Source organism: Haliotis cracherodii, unplaced genomic scaffold (genome assembly GCF_022045235.1).
Source record: "Haliotis cracherodii isolate W230 unplaced genomic scaffold, xgHalCrac1.p SCAF_15, whole genome shotgun sequence".
NCBI classification, from domain to species: Eukaryota; Metazoa; Mollusca; class Gastropoda; order Lepetellida; family Haliotidae; genus Haliotis; species Haliotis cracherodii.
The window spans coordinates 31,355,827-31,376,435 of NW_027266270.1; the positions used below are offsets into that span (position 1 = coordinate 31,355,827).

General features: G+C 41.2%; 1 protein-coding gene across 1 annotated transcript in view; it reads right to left on the bottom strand.

Moving 5' to 3' along the window:
- Positions 1 to 1,035: 1,035 nt before the first annotated feature.
- Positions 1,036 to 20,609, bottom strand: part of LOC139462511 (TBC1 domain family member 9-like) — a 51,623-nt gene continuing 32,049 nt past the window's right edge. Inside the window, exons 20-31 of the mRNA XM_071244283.1 lie at positions 19,434 to 19,580; positions 18,932 to 19,043; positions 18,259 to 18,319; positions 15,721 to 15,897; positions 14,525 to 14,635; positions 11,758 to 11,856; positions 10,543 to 10,734; positions 9,684 to 9,858; positions 8,965 to 9,051; positions 8,239 to 8,433; positions 7,591 to 7,688; positions 1,036 to 6,616 (exon numbers count right to left, since the gene is read on the bottom strand). Of these exons, the coding sequence (XP_071100384.1) occupies positions 5,768 to 6,616; positions 7,591 to 7,688; positions 8,239 to 8,433; positions 8,965 to 9,051; positions 9,684 to 9,858; positions 10,543 to 10,734; positions 11,758 to 11,856; positions 14,525 to 14,635; positions 15,721 to 15,897; positions 18,259 to 18,319; positions 18,932 to 19,043; positions 19,434 to 19,580 (2,303 nt within the window). The 3' untranslated portion in view covers positions 1,036 to 5,767. The remainder of the gene's footprint in view (positions 6,617 to 7,590; positions 7,689 to 8,238; positions 8,434 to 8,964; positions 9,052 to 9,683; positions 9,859 to 10,542; positions 10,735 to 11,757; positions 11,857 to 14,524; positions 14,636 to 15,720; positions 15,898 to 18,258; positions 18,320 to 18,931; positions 19,044 to 19,433; positions 19,581 to 20,609) is intronic.

Genomic DNA, 20,609 nt, shown 5'->3' on the forward strand with positions numbered 1-20,609 from the left:
GGCAAAGGTAAAGTTTGCATTAACCCATGGAAAAGGGCCCCATTTCCTTGCTGGACACTAAAATAACCCCATGCCACTATAACATTGTGTACTGGGTGTGTGTATTTGTGGATGATGGAGAAATGTAGTGTGTACCGTATTCGTCGTAATAAGCGCCCACGTCGATATTTGCTGATATATTGGCTGGTGAACAATCCCAATTAGCACCCCTTCCGATTGATCAATGTACACAAGACTTATTTATTTGCGTATAATACAGACTCATGTGTTATATGCATAATTATGGGCAAATAAATTCTTGGAAAATATATCTGTCATACATAAACATTTCAGTCTGTCATCATAAACCACAAAATTTATCTATCAACTCGTGGTTTTTTTCACCAAAATAATAATAGCCCCCTAATAAGAGCCCCCTATTTCTAATTTTGAGAGCACCCCTGGCACTTATTACGTCGAATACGGTATATATATATCTATACACACCTGTGCAGTACCGACGATGCACTAACATATATTAACTAACATATATACAGACATTCCAAAATCAATTCACACTAAATTTTGTCTCTGCTTGTTAAAAATGAAATCCTTATATTACCAAGTCTTTGAAAGGCATTTAGAAGTGATACACATAAGGAAGAGAATTTATGGATGTCAACTTCTTTATAATGAGGAACACAATATTTCTGAGTACATGCTTATTCCTTCTCCAGATACAGATACCCAACAAATTTTCTTTGACCATAAGATCTATATAGGAAATACTGTGAAAGCTTGTTAATCTGGGCCTTACTGATTCTAACTGTCCAGGCATTTTATTCTTTATTATTTGGCTTACAAACATTTTGGCCTGCAGGTGGTTGAAAGAATAAATAATAATTTTCCCCTTCCATATTAATAATGCTACTAATGCTTGAAAAACAAACTCATTTTAACATGATAAGATACAGATATATAATTGATACATTTTTTTATATGTATTTTTCTCCACTTTTTTTTAAACTTTTTTTTAATCTCATGTTTTGTTTTTTTTCATTTCACCTAATTGAAAGCAGAGTCACCAACCCTCCCCACATAAACCAAAAAAGTTGTCCAAGGACATTTGATTTTTTTAATTCTGTTAATCTCATAAACCAATAAAAAATATAAGGCCTAAGCTTAAACTGGTAGAGATATGTAAGTTTATATTTAAACTGAGCTTCTCTCCAAGTGTCCACATTAACAAGGGTGCAGGCTGACAAGAGTTTCATTACATACCATGACACGACAAACCACTACACATTAACTGCACAGTTTAACATACAGGAACCCAAATTATAACATATATGTGGTACATTCCCATGTCAACCATACAGCTTTTGGTATACGTGAGATTAACACACTATATAGAGAGAAAATACAACAGTACTATCTCTTGGAGGCAGTTGTGTTTAATGTGGAAATAGTATTGGAGAATCCTTTACATACTAAACAAAAAAAGAAAGGGATCATGAATATTTTGGGGGAAATTGAGTGCTCAGCTATCCCCAGAAATATTCATGATACCTAACGTTTTTTATTCAGTACACTTAACCTCTGGTAGGGATATTGCTAATATTCAACCCATCCTCATTTATCCAGTGTATAATAGTTTTCCTGTTACGAAACATTCCCTGGGCCTATTCACCACCATACCTCTTTCTGAAGTCATGAAAACAAAAACTGATTAAATTACACCAATCGTTCATGACTGAAACAAACGCCAAAACCAGCAGAACTCAGACGAAACCATATCAAAACTCGATTCAACTGCTGTGTGCTCTTAAATGCAACCAGAATGTCTTGTAGCATCTTTTCCAGTGAAAAGTTTAAAGTCTTCTGATTCAATTAAATATACTACGAAAAAGAAGTTAATGACCACCCAAATCTTTCGTATCACAAAAGCTGGTATGACAAATTAACCACAGTACTATCAAAGAATTGGGTGGTCCTTAACTTTTTTTTAGCAGCATACATTGTGAATGTAGCCTGCATCTATGATTTTGATTGTTTCAATTCAAGGAGAAAATTCTGTGCGAAGTTGGTGATAACGGACACGGAGCTGGTTATGTCACTTCCAGAACTATGGTATGGCGTCACTTCCAGAACTAAGCTTTGTTGTTTGTTTATTTGTTTGTTGCCACACTCAGCAGTATTCCAGCTATACGACTGCTGTCTGTAAAAAACTGAGTCTGGACGAGAAAAACCAGTGACTGAAATCATAAGCATCGTTCCTCGAAATTGGGATACAATGATATGCATCAACCAAGTCAGCGAGCCTGACCACCCGATCTCATTAGTTGCCACTTATGACAAGAATAGTCACCTTTTACAGCAAGCATGGGTTGCTGAAGAACCATTCTACCCCGGATCTTCACGGGTCCCAGAACTAAGGTATGGCGTCACTTCCAGAACTAAGGCATGGTGGTGAATTGTTCCTGGTCATATCACAGCAAATAACATGCACACCACACACCAAACTGAGTACATCCAGTGTGGGTGGCCCTGGTCCCGACAGGCATCACTAGCTCAGTATTCCTATCTTAAGTTGAGTAGCATAAAACAAATGGTTTGAGATAAATCGAAATAATATGAATCATATTTAAAAGGATCATACAAGCAACACATAACACATAATATAAATATCATCAAATAATGTAATGGAAGCACTATTGGGACCATTCAAATCAAATGTAATGAATTTTGTCATTTATTATTCTAATTGATATGAAGTAATATTTACGCTAAGATTTAACCATCATGGTTAATAAAAATCTAACAGTAAGTTTTATTGCACTTTCCCAGGGATATGTGCCAAAACTCACACAAAAAGTGTCCAGAAGTTAGTTTTTTAGTAAGATGCCATGACTCAATGCCAAAAAATGTGAAGAAACTAATGTTCGGAATTTCTGGATTTGTGATACATTCTATTAAGACATTGCATCATGACACATTGTATAAAGACATTGCATCATGACACATTGTATAAAGACATTGCATCATGACACATTGTATAAAGACATTGCATCATGACACATTGTATAAAGACATTGCATCATGACACATTGTATCAAGACACTGCATCACGACACATTGTATCAAGACACTGCATCACGACACTGTAAAATCGAACATTTTCTGCTTTTATATCAACTGTTAGCATTTAATATCAATAAGGGAAATTGGGCCATAAACCATAAAGAAAACCCTTACAGAAATATCACACACATATAATTATGTCTATTTCTCTGTATTCTCGCAAAATAATCATTTGACAAGGCATAAATTGGCTGTTACCATGGCAGCTGGGCACTATGTCATGAAATCCTTTAGTGTACTGACATCTACACATGCAGACAAGTCATGGAAGCACTAGCATGCAATCATTTGGCATAGCAAAATATAGTAACATTATCTGAAGCAAAAATAATATTCAATCTTCATATCTCAACAAGCTCTGACACACATCAACCTTGTGTTGTCATAATAGTGTTTTAACAACAAATTGTATACCTTTGGGAAATCAGTTCTCAGTTCTCACTACCACTGCACAAAGATCTGAGGACATCCCAATACAGGTCAGGTCAGAACGACTTTTCGCATACTTTGACCGACCAATGAAATCATCAACAAGAAATTGTCATTCACCAACCAGAAAGAAGCTTTCTTAAGCTTTTGACACTAGTTTCATCTTGCGACTTCCATTCCAGACTATGCTTTGAAAAATATTGATTCAAAACTTGAAAACTAACAGATGGCCAAGATTGTATAGCAGCACTTCCCAGAGGTCATGGAAAGTCTTTCATTTCAATGTTTATCCAATTGAAGTAAGACATAGACAAATATTTCTACAGAATCAGTCGTACAGCACGTAACTGTCGTTTGGAACGCCCCGTGTTGTCCTTTTCCACGTCGTTTAATTAGAAGACATTTCCAGTGCATGTGTGTGATCCTGTTCCCTTAATGACTTCACTTTTGATTTACATCTTTACAAGAGATGTTAATTTTCACGATCAAAGGGTAAGTGATACATTCAAGCTTGAATTAATATGCATGAATAACCCATAGAACCACAGAATTAATGTAAAGTAATACAGTCAACAAAGTATAAAAAGACAAGAGCCTGACATTGTGGTCACATTCACACATTACCTATGTTGAAACCATGAACCAATGTAACAACAAACACCTTCATCAAAATAGTTTCATGTACAAATTTGCAAGTCTCATTCAAATCAGATCCTTTAACATGCTTAGACATCAAGACAAACCCTCGCGAGGAAGTCGTATCACGTGAACTCTTTAACCAGCCAATCATCATGGAGGTTTCTAAATTCTTGGTATGAGGAAGCGAAGCATATATATATGGAGAAGACTGCTGCATCTAGGAATGAAATGAAAACAGGCAGTTCCAAGTGGAGAAAACGAAAGGCCAAAATTATGTTGTGGACTGTTTTCACCCTGTTGTTAAAATCACATCTTTCACAAGGACTTCATCTGGCTATGGTTTCATTTCTCCCAAACCAACCTTAGAACTTCTTTCCATAAGCATGACCCGAGTCTGGCAGATGGCCAATGAGTAAGTGAGTGAGTATGGTTTTATGCCGCTTTTAGCGATATTCCAGCAATTTCACGGCGGGGGACACGAGAAATAGGCTTCATACATTGTACCCATGTCAGGAATCGAACCTGGGGATTCGGCATGACGAGTGAACGCTTTAACCACTAGGCTACCCGACCGCCCCAGATGGCCAATGAAGTGGAATCATGTTAGTCTACATATAACAGCTCTAACCCCAACACATCATATATTTTGATTGGGCTTTGTTCAGGGTTCACCTCACAAGACCTCCCGGGGAGTTTTTGTCAGATCTTGACACAGGGAACTGTCAAAGCTAAAGAAAAGATCTGATTTTTAAGACTGCAAATATTCTGCAATAACACAGTATATCTACAGTATATACAACAAAGAACGTATCAACAAAGCAAATACTAGCACTAACAGATGGCATCAATAAAAAGTCCTTTCACCTAAACATTTTTTGGGTAATATATAAATAAATATCAATAAAACATCTTATGACCCAACAACATTTTTGAGATAATTAAACAACTTCAAAATTTGTTGTCCTTGATATTACAACATACAAACTCAGGGTTGAAGTATTTCTTGAAGTAATTTCATTAGCATATGCTGTCTTGCTGTGGATTTTATTTGTAGAAATGGATAGATGGATATTTCAACTTGATAATTTTTCTGAGTGAGTCTGGTTTTACACAACTTATAGCAATATTCCAGCAATATCACAACGGGGGACACCAGAAATGAGCTTCACACACTGTATCCATGTGGGGAATCAAACCCTGGTCTATAGTGTGAGGAACAACCACTTTAACCACTAGGCTACCCCACTGCTCCAAGAAATATATCAAATGAAAGCCACTGCATTATCCGCTTTGAAAGTATGAACTATCTCAACTACTTCTTTGAAAACAGTTTGTCAATAAAGGAAATAAGAGTATTTTTTTCAGCATCCATTGTAACTTTTCACAAGACCCTAAGGCAGTTACATAATGGGGTCCATATGTTGCAAATGCCCCAAGACTAGTCTTAACCCTATGTATCAAATATCATAATGCATTATGACAATACATATTTTTTGCATTTCATCAAAGTTTTCTACATCTGAGCTAATAAATTTGAAAATACACTCTAGAAGATACAAAGCTATTATGATCACAGATATTAAGAGCTTGACGGAGCTGATGCCTGACTAAATGTACTCGTCTGGGTTAGTAATCTTCTGTTTCTCATTTTTGAGACTGAATCGCATACATTGTATTGCTTTTCAAAATACTTCACTAGTACTGGTTCAGTTAGCATGGATGCAAGAAATTGTTCAAAGGAGATCGACCATTCTGAGTCTGGTTTGCTGGAGTTTTGGGATGACTCTTCGTACGACTGTTGACCCTCGGAAGCGACGCTGCTACGACTTTCCCGAGAAGCATCAGCACTGTTGCCTGATTTTTGACTTGAGTTGCCATTTTCTTCTTCGGATACATTCTCCTTCAAACTGTCCTCAGTTTTCAGTTCCTTCTGGGAATTATCACCTTTAGACTTGTCAGAATTGTCTCCCTTTGCATGAGAGTTATCCCCCTTAGATTTGTCAGCATTGTCTCCCTTGGCAATACTGTCCTCCCCATCAGTTACATTGCTGTTTGGGTCTTTAATAGCCACAGCATTATCACCTTCTGCTAAAGTTTTATTGGTCAAATTGTCTTTATCTGCAGGAGGATTGGATGAATTCGTTGGTGTATTTACATGACTTTCGAATGGCGAACTGCTCTCGAGAGTTCTCTGACTTGGGCTGATGGACATGTCGCTCTGACTGTCGATGCTGGAGGACAGAGGCAGGTCAGACTCAGTAAACAGGCTGCTGTCTCCTGATTCACTTTTCCGCATGAATCGTTTCCCAACCTCCCCTATCTGAAGAAGCAACGTGCCAATTGTGGCAATTGCATGGTAGAGCTGCTGTTCTTCTTCGTGTTCATTGAACATGTCATACAGGGTCTTCCACATCTGAATGAATTGGTACTGAAATTTAAAAACAGGGAACTTGAGTATTCATTTGTTTCTGAATTCCAAAAGAGACACTGCTTGAACTTTTGGATCTAGTTTGAGCCTACTCACATTACTGTCACCAGATTTACAACCTTGTATGAGCCAAAACAATTCAATTTTTTGTGTCAGCCATAAAAAATATGTAATTTGAAATACCGGTAATTGTGTTTGGTAACCTTTTATCTCATTTTGACATTTAACCTTATCTGTTTACTCAAAGACAACACCTTAAGTGTCAAGATTGCAATTTTCCTGGGATATATTTTTTTTTAAAAAAGAAGTTGTTCCAGATGTGTCATCAGGGTTTTACTTCCCACCCAATATAAAATTGTTCACAAGACATGCTTGATGTCCTGACAAAAATGAGTCAGTTCCTCCTTTCACAGCCAAAACCTGCCTGTTTTGAGGTGAGGTGAAATGGGGTATAACGTCGCGTCCACGAATATTGCACTTATATAGCGACGTGCATGTACATGCGTGTATTTGTGTGGCTGCTTGTACTAGTCCGGACTGATGCCGATTTATAGTGCTAGCTCAGTATACTGACACCGAGCCGACCTTGATTCAGCCCCTTAATGCCGAGCGCCAGACAGGGTAACAACAAGTACCATCTTTTAACGTCTTTTGGTATGACGCGGCCGGGGATCGAACCCTGGACCTTCCGCTCTCCAGGTGGACGCTCTACCACAAGACCACGGAGGCAGTCCTGCCTGTCTTGAAGCAGTGACCGGAATAACATCCCAATGCTAACAAACATCCTTGGACTCCCCCTGGTGGGTTCCTAGTATTATACATATAAACATAAGATAATAGGCACAATGAAATCACAAATCTAGTCAAATTATTTACTTTCTTCCCTCCTGCCTTTTTTGGGGGGACCAAAGTCTGTACGACAAGTTAGGCTGGTCTGGCCTGACCATGGGGATGACAGGAAGGAAACTACTCACCTGGTTCATCCTCGGTATGCTCCTGAAGTCATCCTTGCTGTCGGCACGGATCCTCTTCAACTCAAACCTCTTGAAGCTGGACTTGGAACTGATGCTTCCTGAGGTACAGAATGACATCATTAGGATCAAATTTAAATAAAATGCCATGCCTGATTTCCCAGGATGCCATCCTTTTATGTAGGTTTTTGTTTCAGACAAGGATTCAAACCCACCATCATATAATTCTGGCACACTTAAGGGACGTAACTCTGCACATTTACCACCAGTTAAACCCACAAGTATGGTATGGTGATGACATCTAAGAGTGAGTGAGTAAGTATGGTTTAACGCCGTTTTTAGCAATATTCCAGCAATATCACGGCGGGGGACACCACAAATGGGCGTCACACATTGTACCCATGTCTGGAATCGAACCCTGGTCTTCGGCGTGATGAGCGAATGCTTTAACCACTAGGCTACCCGCCCGCCACGATGACATCCAAGAAATATTATCAGGGCGAATCTGATATTTTGAAGCCATATTCATAGGTGTCTGGCAGGCCTAAGGGATGCAACTCTGTATAGAGAATTACAAAAGGTGAGTCAACTGGGCCATCTTTGCCCCTAACAATGATAATATATATGATAAATGCCAAAATATGCCCTCACTTGTAGGCGATTCAATGCTGGAGTTCTCTGTGGGGTCTTGACCAGATTCCTCACCAACACTCTCCCCTAGGGAGGTGTCTCTTTCCACTGACCCCAGGGGCAGGGAACCTGGGGGGCAGGCCTTCTCCCCAGGAGGGGCAGGAATGTCTCTCGGGGCAGTGGCCTTGACAGTAGGGACACTGGGCAATTCTAAGTCTGCAAACACAAAAGAGGGCAACATCTACAAAGAAATTCTATTTGTTGAACAGCTACACTGATATATAACTGATGATGGTTTTACCCAAATAGACACCTGGTGTTGTTCTTTTTACATTTGCACTGTTGAACTTAAAACGATAGATGATAAATGTTTAGCTACAAAATTACATTCTCAGTGTTACATGTTTCCCTATTAAGATTTCAAAAGGGGGAGATAATTCCATTGTCTTTATATTGGAGTGAGTGAGTGAGTATGGTTTTACGCTGCTTTTAGCAATATTCCAGCAATATCACGGAGGGGGACACCAGAAATGGGCTTCACACATTGTACCCATGTCGGGAAGCGACAAGCAAATGCTTTAACCAGTAGGCTACCCGACCGCCCCCTTTATATTGGAAATGTACAGTAAATTAATATAATTTTGAGTGTTGTTTACTTATTTGTTTGCCCCACACGTATATTTGAGGACACCCTGTATTTCCCCGCTACTGTGAAGCCACGCGGCAGACATTGATTCCTTGACTCACCATCAGCAGCATCACACTCCTTCTGCGAGTTGGCTGCATCATCGTCATCGAAGAAGTCTGTCGCCTCCACAGCACTCTCTGTCGAATCTGAAACATTGTATGGCGTACGTGATATTATCTTCACTTTGGCCCATATTGGTTCATAGTAATGTGGAAGGAAAGCCCTGACAGACGAACGATCACTTATCAGGGTGATTGGGGTATATTTGTCATCATCGTCGTCGTCGTCATCATACAAGGCACATATATCGGATGCAACTGAAGATGAAGATGCAGTGCCTCACTCTTCTTGGCCACTGATACCGACAGACCCGGGTACCAACAGGTCTACCCGGACCCATGGTTAGTCACGTGATGTACCTTGAGAACTACAGCAGGTACCCCAGGAGTCGTTTAATAGGGTGTAGGGTCAGGGGTAGTAAATTTGGACTCATCCCAGCCCTACACAACAGTATAATGTGAAACTTTTATTATTTCGTTTTGGAACTTGCCATTTATATTCATATTTCAAGACACAGAAAACAGATATGCTGCTCGGAATGCAACTCGGAATGCTTCACTTGTATGAAGAATTTAGAACCCTTGATACTGATTGACTGATCAGAAAGTCTGCCTATGTAACAACCTATGGGGGGAGGTTTGTCAGATCTTCAGGCAGAGAGACATCCTATCAGAATGAAATTTCTGATTTTATTGAGAATGCTGCCCCTCCCTCTAACCTGATTGAGGGGATGTAGGTGTTTCCTCATCCTTCTCATTGGGCAGCAAGCAGGGCGGCTGATGGAGGATGTAGATGAGACGGAGGCGCTGGTTGAAGTCCCCCTTGCACTGCACACCCAGCAGGTGCACAAACTCCTTGAAGTTCACCATGTTGTCTTTGTTGCTGTCCAGGTACTGCAAGAGTGAGTGAGTGAGTGAGTGAGTGAGTGAGTGAGTGAGTGGGTGGGTGAGAGGGTGAATGAGTGAATGAGTGAGTGAGTGGGTAGATAAGTGGGTAGATGAGTGAGTGAGTGAGTGAGTGAGTGAGTGAGTGAGTGAGTGAGTGAGTGAGTGAGTGTGAGTGAGTGAGTGAGTGGGTGGGTGGGTGGGTGGGTGAGAGGGTGAATGAGTGAGTCAGTGAGTGAGTGAGTGGGTAGATGAGTGTGAGTGAGTGAGTGAATGAGTGAGTGAGTGAGAGGGTGAATGAGTGAGTGAGTGAGAGGGTGTGTGAGTGAGTGAGTGAGTGAGTGAGATTGAAGTACTGATTTATCTAATTACTGATGATTTTGATTCAGGGATTATACAAAATCCCAAAATATGCAGCAAATGTCAGTACAACTTCCCAAATCGGAATTATATATCTACAACATGTACAATGTGTAGTGTTATGGCTTTGTTGCGGTGACTTTCATTTCACACATAACAGGAGGAACTTAACTTAGTTTTACATTATTGCATTCAATGCAGTGTTAATGTTTGATTCAGGATCTGGACTGTATAACCAAAGTAGAGTTGAGGTATTTCATACACTGCCTTGGAGCAAACAAATATTCAGTGCTGAAATCCAGTAAAGTGAACCTCAAATCTGCCACTACCTACCCTGAAAGATCTGAGGGCCGTAACTCCTGCATGTGAGCCTGTTGCCCATGGCGACAGAGACAGGAACATGGTCTTGTACTGATCAAAGTCCACCTTGTACTGCTCATAGTAGGGTCTGGAAGGGTCGTACTTGTCGCTCGTGTCCACCGGCTGTTGACTGGTGCGCCAGTAGCAGGAAGTCAGGTATTCCTCCTGTTGAGAAACACATGTTAGTGAGTCCGGTACATCAGTAATGTTCCATAGCACTCTCTCTATGTGAACCTTCATGATGTCGCTTTGGAAGGCTATGACGTCAAAATACAAAAAAGTCCTATGTTTCCACGGTAACTGAGCCCGCCTGGTTACTGGTGACTGTACACAACACCCCTCTACACTTACACCAGATGACATCAGATGCTTCCATGGTAACTGAACCCGCCTGGATACGAACACAACACCCCTCTACACTTATAACAGATGACATCAGATGTTTCCATGGTAACTGAGCCCACCTGGTGACTAACACAACACCCCTCTCCACTTACACCAGATGACATCAGATGTTTCCATGGTAACTGAACCCGCCTGGTTACTGGTTACTGTACATTTGTCACAAGACAGATAAGGACAATATCTGTACATAGTAGATGGAAATCCATTTCCAAACACGATCACAAACACGAAACTTAAATAAAAAATTCTTCAGAAAGGGGATTAATAACTAGTAATTCTACTTAATTATAGTGTGAAGTTAAATACTGGAAAAAATGTCCTTGTTTAGTTTTGTGCACACCGCCATGCATATGTGCAGATGCTGTTGGATGGAGAATACTATCTTCTTCAAGAATATGAGATAGGAGTGTCTGTTAAAAATCTTAAGATTTTATTTGTGATGACAGTCAAGATGCCGAATTTATGGCTATGACGTAAATCTGCTGTGTAATCAAAGAAATTACATTGGTATTGTTGCTTGAGATAGGATATTTCTTCTGACACTGTTTCAAGACATACCAACTATTTTCTCAGAAAGGAGGAGATAAAAATCTGTTGGCAGACCCTTTTTACTATATTTTTCAAAATATCTGGCACTTCAAGTGAACAATGTGTTTTCTTCAAAACCTGACCACAAATTATTTTTTGGTAGCATATAGGGGAACAACTTCTTTGTTTTGTTTAAATCCTATATCATCCCACAGCAGTGTGGCATCATATCAACATCCTGAGTATATCACTGACCTTGAAGAGAATGTACAGGTCAGCAAGCTCCTTGCCCTCAAACAGTGTCTCCGATGACACACTGCGAACGATGTTCTTCATCACGTTGTCCTCAATTGTCTGAAACAATCAGTGACTATCAGTATTTTATACTTATTGATAAAGTGAGCGCCAAACTTTGTATGAATGTCTTCCCAAGCTCCGACGTTCATACAGTTTGGCCCTCACTCTTTGAAGGTTCATACTTCAAGGAACTCCAACAAAGTGAAAGTCAATTCTTATCATTTTTTCAAATTTTTATTTAATACATTGAGGGATGTCTTACACAATTTCATTTAGTATGTGTGACTTCCTTACACTGACAGCCATACAACAACTAACTGTAACACAGAATAAAATAGTTCCTCAAAAGGAGAGGTGACACGTAGGCTCAACTTGCTCTACAGGAACGTCTTAGTCGTTTTGTCACAACAAATATATAATATTAATACCATCATCAGAGGAAGATGGTGTCTTGTCTACATCTTGGTTAGTCAGTCACAGTGACAGCACGTCGTAATACATTTACATCAAATACGGGACGTGAAAATGTCCAACATCATAAACGTGACGGGTGAGTTTTCCGAAGTTGTTAATGAACCTGTGGCAATTACAAGTGTAAGTCATCACTGATCAATTGGCCGATCATTGAAAGGTGATTGTAAAGATGTGTCAAATAGATTGCCATGGATTATCCCTGTCAGTCCAGACACGGTCAATATTATAAGGGTAACACTTTTTTTCGGGGCATTATCATTTGCAGAAGCCCAAAGTCTTCCATTAACTGCCCAACGAAGGAGGGCAGTTGAAAAGACCAAAGGCTTGTGCAAATGAAAATGCCCTTAAAAATAGCGTTACCGTTATTATAGCTAAAATAGATGGAATTATCAAATAAAAAGAAACAACAATATCGGTGTTTTAACATTTCCTGCAATCGACACGATTGTCACTGAACCACTTTTACTAATATGGAAACGTCATAGACCAAACTAGATTCCCTATCCTATGACGTCACCTAACAACAGGCGTGATAATGGCCCGTTGTCAAGAACTGTGAGGGCATTATCAAGTTATCAAGGGCCCGCTCATGTTTGATAACATCCGGGCGGTTTGGTGATAATTCTATCCATTTAAGCTATATTACTGTATATCGCCATCTATAAAGCGACCCCACGTATAAAGCGACCCCACGTATAAGGCGACCCCCCTGTACAAGCCTTTAAAATCAAAAATATATTATATACCTCGTCTAGAAAGCGAATCAGAATGAAGCAGGTCACCAGCGCATACACAATCTCTACATTTGCAATAAAAATGTGTTTGTCTTCCTCAGAAAAAAATAACATCGCATCGCTTCAGCAAATACAGGGAAACGAACAGATCATAACAATTAAACTAGGTCAATACAAATTTGAAAAAAAAAATAAAATACACATAATGATTTACCTATTAAATTGTATTTCCTGTTCTGACAGGCATTGATATATATGGAGAGATTAAGATTATCGTCTGTATTTTCTCGTAAACTAAGCCGGAAGTAGCAATCAGCTGTACATTTCTCGGAATCTACCAGGGATTAGAATAAAAATTCCCCACTAATGTAACTTTAAAGAATTTTGTTACAATGATCGGAAGAAAATTATTATTATTTTATCAGAAATAATTTATTGCAATATCATGTTATTTTAGTTGCAGCTTTACTATGTATATTTGAAATAAATAAATAAGCGTAGCACTTTCGTACAGCTGATGGCTTTTGCTGTATATTTTTTCGTATGGAACAATTTGACCATTCACTGTCGATGCTCCTGCGCTTGAAATAGCGAAAACTTTATGTTGACATATAGTCAAACTACAATAACAATGACTTTCAGCAAGTCAATGTAAAGGCATTTATGATATATATATATCCATTCTCTATCCACTAAAGTTTGTTTCAAAGTGTCAATAGCGGTAATATGACCGTGGTTGCTGTAAATATCTGTAAGTTGTGCGATGTTCTGATCACGATGTTCTGATCAAATGAATATTAACAATATTGAATGAAATTTTGAATAAAATTAATAAAATAGATTACAAACATCAGTCCAGATATATAATGAACTATTTTTATAACCAGACAGTGTAATGATTAGTTTGTGTACTTCAGTAAGGATTTGTTGACATGGTATTTCCGGGGTTACGTGCTCACAGTAAAACTCTTTAACCCTGTGTATAAGACGACCCCCCTTGAAAGCCCCCTAATTTGAGGTACGAAAAACTCCTTATACACAGTGATATACGGTATGATAGTTTGGATGTGTATTTCCTCATTTTGTTCACTAGGATGATGCGTGGCGAGGATATTCATGCAGTAAGAGTCTCTGATTTTCAGGATTAAAGGGCCTAAATGATCAGAAACAACACTTCTGTATGTATTCATGCTAGGGACTTTCCAGGGGTTTTCCCAGGAATGTTGAAGTAGTCCGTCAGTGTTTAAAATTTAAAAAGTCAGTTTCTCGCTCATGTGACCCAGCCTCTCGTCCAATGGAAATATCATTTAAACTTCACATTAAAAAATTATTTCTTGCAAAACTCCTACTGTAATTTTTTGCTGATAATGCTGAAAGCAATGAGCCAATGGGGGCCCCAACTAAGACTCTCACCTAAAAATCAAACTCAAAGGTTTCATTATTAAATATGACTGTCATGATTGTCCCTGTAAATTCAATTTTGGCCCATGAATAATGATTGGTGGAGCAAGTCCTACCTGTACAACCCTAAGTCGGTACTTGAGACGAAGTTGCTCGATGTCCTGATTGGTGATGATGCCAAACTTCCGGTAACTGCTGTCAATCAAATCTGTCACGTCAACGGACGACTGAAAAACAGAGTGAGTGAGTGAGTGAGTGGATGGGTGTGTAGATGAGTGATTGTGTGTGTGAGAGTGGTTAGAGGGTGTTTATGGTTGAGTGGTTGTGTGTGTGTGTGTGTGTGTGAGGTGGGGGGTGTATGGGTGTGGGTGTGTGTGGGTGGATGTGGGTGTGGGTGTGGATATGTGGGTGGGTGTGTGGGTGTGGGTGAATGGTTGCATGTGTGGGTTGTTAGAGGGTGTGTGGGTTGTTATAGGGTGTTTGTGGGTTGGTGGTTGCATATGTGGGTGGTTAGAGGGTGTGTGTGGGTGTGTGTGGGTGTTTGAGTGGTTGCGTGTGAGAGTGTGTGGGTGGTTAGAGGGTGTGTGGGTGTTTGTGGGTTGGTGGTTGCATATGTGGGTGGTTAGAGGGTGTGTGTGGGTGTTTGTGGGTGTGTGGTTGTGTGAGTGGTTGCGTGTGAGAGTGTGTGGGTGGTTAGAGGGTGTGTGGGTGTTTGTGTGTGTGTGTGTGTGTTTGAGTGGTTGCGTGTGTGGGTGTGTGGGTGGTTAGAGGGTGTGTGGTTGGTTAGAGGGTGTTTGTGGGTGTGCGTGTGGGTAAGTGGGTGCGTCTGAGGTTGTGTGGGTGGTTAGAGGGTGTTTGTGTGTGTATGTGTGCATATGTGGGTGGTTAGAGAGTGTGTGGGTGGTTAGAGGGTATGTGTGGGTGGTTAGACGGTGTGTGGGTGGTTAGAGAGTGTGTGGGTGGTAAGAGGGTATGTGTGGGTGGTAAGAGGGTGTGTGGGTGGTTAGAGGGTGTGTTGGTGGGTGTGGGTATGTGGGTGGTTAGAGAGTGTGTGGGTGGTTTGAGGGTGTGTGTGGGTGGTTAGAGGATGTGTGGGTGGTTAGAGTGAGAGAGTGAGTTTAGTTTAAGGCCGCTTTTAAAAGTATTCCAGTTATATCGCGGCGTGTCAGCTTAATGTGGAAGGAAAGCCCAAAAGCCCGAAGTGATGCAGGTCTCAGACGTTTACCACTTCGGTGAAACCCAGGAGCACGGGTATGGTGCTGACAAACCTAGAAACATAATCAGGGCGAACCGGGATATACCCCAGACATACCTGGTCCTGTGAGCGGGACATGTTGGAGGTGTGCTGTACTTGTGGCATGGTGGAGTCCCGGTTGGTCACGTTCTCCAGGTACTGACACAGAACAGTCATGGCCTCCCCATCCTCCGCACACCCCAGCAGCTCCCCACTCTTGTTGTCCAGGATGGTTAAAGCTATTTGAAATATCACCTGCAATAGTAATTCCCAGTCATGGACAGCACAGCAAAAGTCATTTTCTTTCTTATTTGAATCTAATCTAATCCTCTGAAGAACAGCAAATCCAAGACCAAAGGACCATTGCTTTCATCCAGCATACAACATCATCAGTATGATCTTTGTTTGTTTGTTGTTTAAATCCGCACTCAGCAATTTTACAGCTATATCACTTCGGTCTGTAAATAATCAAGTCTGGACCAGACAATCCAGTGATTGACATCTTGAGCATCTATCCATGTAATAGGGATACGATGACATGCATCAACCGATGATACACAACTAACCATGTAACCAAGTCACCAAGTCTGGTCTATCAGACTACGATGACACACAATAAACCATGTCACCAAGTCACCAAGTCTGGTCCATCAGACTACGATGACACACAACTAACCATGTCACCAAGTCTGGTTCATCAGACTACGATGACACACAACTAACCATGTCAACAAGTCTGGTCTATGAGACTACGATGACACGCAACTAACCATGTCAACAAGTCTGGTTCATCAGACTACGATGACACACAACTAACCATGTCACCAAGTCTGGTTCATCAGACTACGATCACACGCAACTAACCATGTCACCAAGTCTGGTTCATCAGCCTACGATGACACACAACTAACCATGTCACCAAGTCTGGTCTATCAGACTACGATGACACGCAACTAACCATGTCAACAAGTCTGGTCTATCAGACTACGATGACACGCAATGAACCATGTCACCAAGTCTGGTCTATCAGACTACGATGACACACAACTAACCATGTCAACAAGTCTGGTTCATCAGACTACGATGACACACAACTAACCATGTCACCAAGTCTGGTTCATCAGACTACGATGACACGCAACTAACCATGTCACCAAGTCTGGTTCATCAGCCTACGATGACACACAACTAACCATGTCACCAAGTCTGGTCTATCAGACTACGATGACACGCAACTAACCATGTCAACAAGTCTGGTCTATCAGACTACGATGACACGCAATGAACCATGTCACCAAGTCTGGTCTATCAGACTACGATGACACACAACTAACCATGTCAACAAGTCTGGTTCATCAGACTACGATGACACGCAATGAACCATGTCACCAAGTCTGGTCTATCAGACTACGATGACACGCAATTAACCATGTCAACAAGTCTGGTCTATCAGACTACGATGACACACAACTAACCATGTCAACAAGTCTGGTTCATCAGACTACGATGACACGCAATGAACCATGTCACCAAGTCTAGTCTATCAGACTACGATGACACACAATGAACCATGTCACCAAGTCTGGTCTATCAGACTACGATGACACGCAATGAACCATGTCACCAAGTCACCAAGTCTGGTATATCAGACCATGATGACACACAATGAACCATGTCACCAAGTCACCAAGTTTGGTCTATCAGGCTACGATGACACGCAATGAACCATGTCACCAAGTCTGGTCTATCAGGCTACGATGACACGCAATGAACCATGTCACCAAGTCTGGTCTATCAGGCTACGATGACACGCAATGAACCATGTCACCAAGTCACCAAGTCTGGTCTATCAGACTACGATGACACGCAATGAACCATGTCACCAAGTCGCCAAGTCTGGTCTATCAGACTACGATGACACACAATGAACCATGTCACCAAGTCACCAAGTCTGGTCTATCAGGCTACGATGACACACAATGAACCATGTCACCAAGTCGCCAAGTCTGGTCTATCAGACTATGATGACACACAATGAACCACGTCCCCAAGTCGCCAAGTCTTCTCCATCAGGCTATGATGACACACAATGAACCATGTCACCAAGTCACCAAGTCTGGTCTATCAGTCTACGATGACACACAATGAACCATGTCACCAAGTCACCAAGTCTGGTCTATCAGTCTACGATGACACACAATGAACCATGTCACCAAGTCACCAAGTCACCAAGTCACCAAGTCTGGTTCATCAGTCTACGATGACACACAATGAACCAAGTCACCAAGACACTTTGTCTGGTCTATCAGGCTACGATGACACACAATGAACCAAGTCACCAAGTCACCAAGTCTGGCCTATCAGTCTACGATGACACACAATGAACCATGTCACCAAGTCACCAAGTCACCAAGTCTGGTTCATCAGTCTACGATGACACACAATGAACCAAGTCACCAAGTTTTACCACCCCTTGGATGTTAGTTGCAAGCATCAGAGTACTGGGGATCTATTCTAACCTTGATTCTCGCAGTGATAAAAATATTGCCAAAATTGTAATCTAGTGACTAACTTCAGTCCCAAGTTGTCAACCCTGTATTAAAGCTGCTGTTTTACCTTGGCGCCATCGAAGAAGAAACAGTCCAAGATGTTGACGGCACAGTTGAATGGCATCACACTGCAAAAACAAACATGATCTCATTATACACCCAAGAAATATATGTAAGGAAGGTTATTTTACAGTTATCAAACACTCTTTACCCCTACAGCTGGAGTGAGTGAGTGAGTGAGTGAGTGAGTGGGTGGGTGGGTGAGTGAGTGAGTGAGTGAGTGAGTGAGTGAGTGAGTGAGTGAGTGAGTGAGTGAGTGAGTGAGTGAGTGAGTGAGTGAGTGAGTGAGTGAGTTGGTGTTGTTAGGGTGGTTAGAGTATGCAGTGTGTATTTGGGTTGGTGGGTGTGAGTGTGTGGGTAGGAAGATGAGTGTGTGGGTGCTTGGGTAAGTGGTTGCCTGTGTGGGTGTGTGGGGGGGGGAGTGGTTGTGTGGGGGGATGGTTAGAGGGTGTGGGTGTGGGTGTGGTTGAATGGTTGCGTGTGAGGGTGTGCAGGAATATCTACTGTCAAATGAAAGGGAGAGTGTTTTGCAGATTTTCATATGAGTATGAATACTTTTTTCTTGAAAAGTATCATTTACATCAATCCCAAATTTGAAGCAAACACATACCATTATGATAGGCCAAAAGGATATGCATTATTTATTACTAAGTGGGCCATCATGGTCACCAGTAGCTGACCTGAGGAAAATGGTGAGGAACCAGGACAGGGAGATCATCGACAGCAGCCCCAGGGTGTCCAGCTTCTGGTACAGACTCGGGATGTAGTCCCTGATCAGCTCCTCAAACACCCCTGAAACAGACTCGGAATATAGTCCCGGATCAGCTCCTCCAACACCCCTGAAACAGACTCGGAATATAGTCACGGATCAGCTCCTCCAACACCCCTGAAACAGACTCGGAATATAGTCCCGGATCAGCTCCTCCAACACCCCTGAAACAGACTCGGAATATAGTCCCGGATCAGCTCCTCCAACACCCCTGAAACAGACTCGGAATATAGTCACGGATAAGCTTCTCGAAAACCCTGAAACAGTCAACACCACACTGGACAACCCTGTGTCAGCTCCTCCAACACCCCTGAAACAATCAACACAACATTCCCATCTCCACAAACCCTAAATCATATCTGCAATTGAGTACTACAAGAGATGAGTGTGTTTCTGGCCATTACTAGTAGTACCTTGATCAATGAGCGCCCCGACCACCTTAGTGTTGTAGTAGTCCGGAAGAAGTCTCTCACAGATGGCCGTGAGCAGCCAGAATGCCTCCTCCTCACTTGTGTACAGCAGCAGAACGCTCGTCACGATGTTCATAGCTTGACAGTAACCTGAAACACACCTTCATGCTATAGATCACCAATATTTAAACTATATTACACCGGCTTCTAATCATTTGGTCCAATCTAATTAAAATCACATCTTATAGTTCTCGCTACCGCTAAACAAAGATCTGAGGACATCCAATCACGTCAGAACGACCTTTCATTCGACCAATCAGAGCGTTGCTTACTAGATCGGGAAAGTGACAGTCCGAATGTGTTCTCTAATAATGCAAATGGTTAAAACGGGGTATTTCAAATGACATTTCCATGCAGGTACGACAGATTCTGTAAAAATTATTATCTATGTCTCATTAGGATAGGAAGTACTGCCATACAATCTAGGCCATCTAATAAACATTTCAGAAATTTTCTTTTGTTAAGTTATTAAATTTTGAGTCAATATTTTTTAAAGCATAGTCTGGAATGGAAGTCACCATTTTGAAACTAGCACTGTGAAGCTCGAGAAAACTGCTTTCTGAATGACCAATGCCAACTTCTTGCAAGTCATTTTATTGGTCAGTCAAAGTTCACGAAAGGTTGCTCAGACGTGATCTGTAATGTCCTCAGATCTTTGTTTAGCTGTAGCAAAAAATGAGATTTGTTTTAAATGAGATTGTTATTGGGTCTGGGACAGACAACACAGTGGTTGATAATCTGAACATCTTGCCATCATCCAAGCCGGACCACCAGATCCAATCTAATCACATCTCATGACAAGAAATAGAGTGCTAGATTCTAACCCAGGTCCCTCAGTGAAGCAGAAACAAAGGTGTGCAGAAATATTGTTTGAGGGGGCATAATCCCAAGTCACTCAATGTTCTGTCGTGTTTGTATATCATATGTGATGGTTTCCAGTGTCTGAAATAATTTTTACTCCCAACAGTGAGTGAGTGAGTGAGTATGGTTTTACGCTGCTTTTAGCAATATTCCAGCAATATCATGGCGGGGGACACCAGAAATGGGCTTCACACATTGTACCCATGTCGGGAATCAAACCTGGGTCTTCGGCGTGACGAGCGAACGCTTTAACCACTA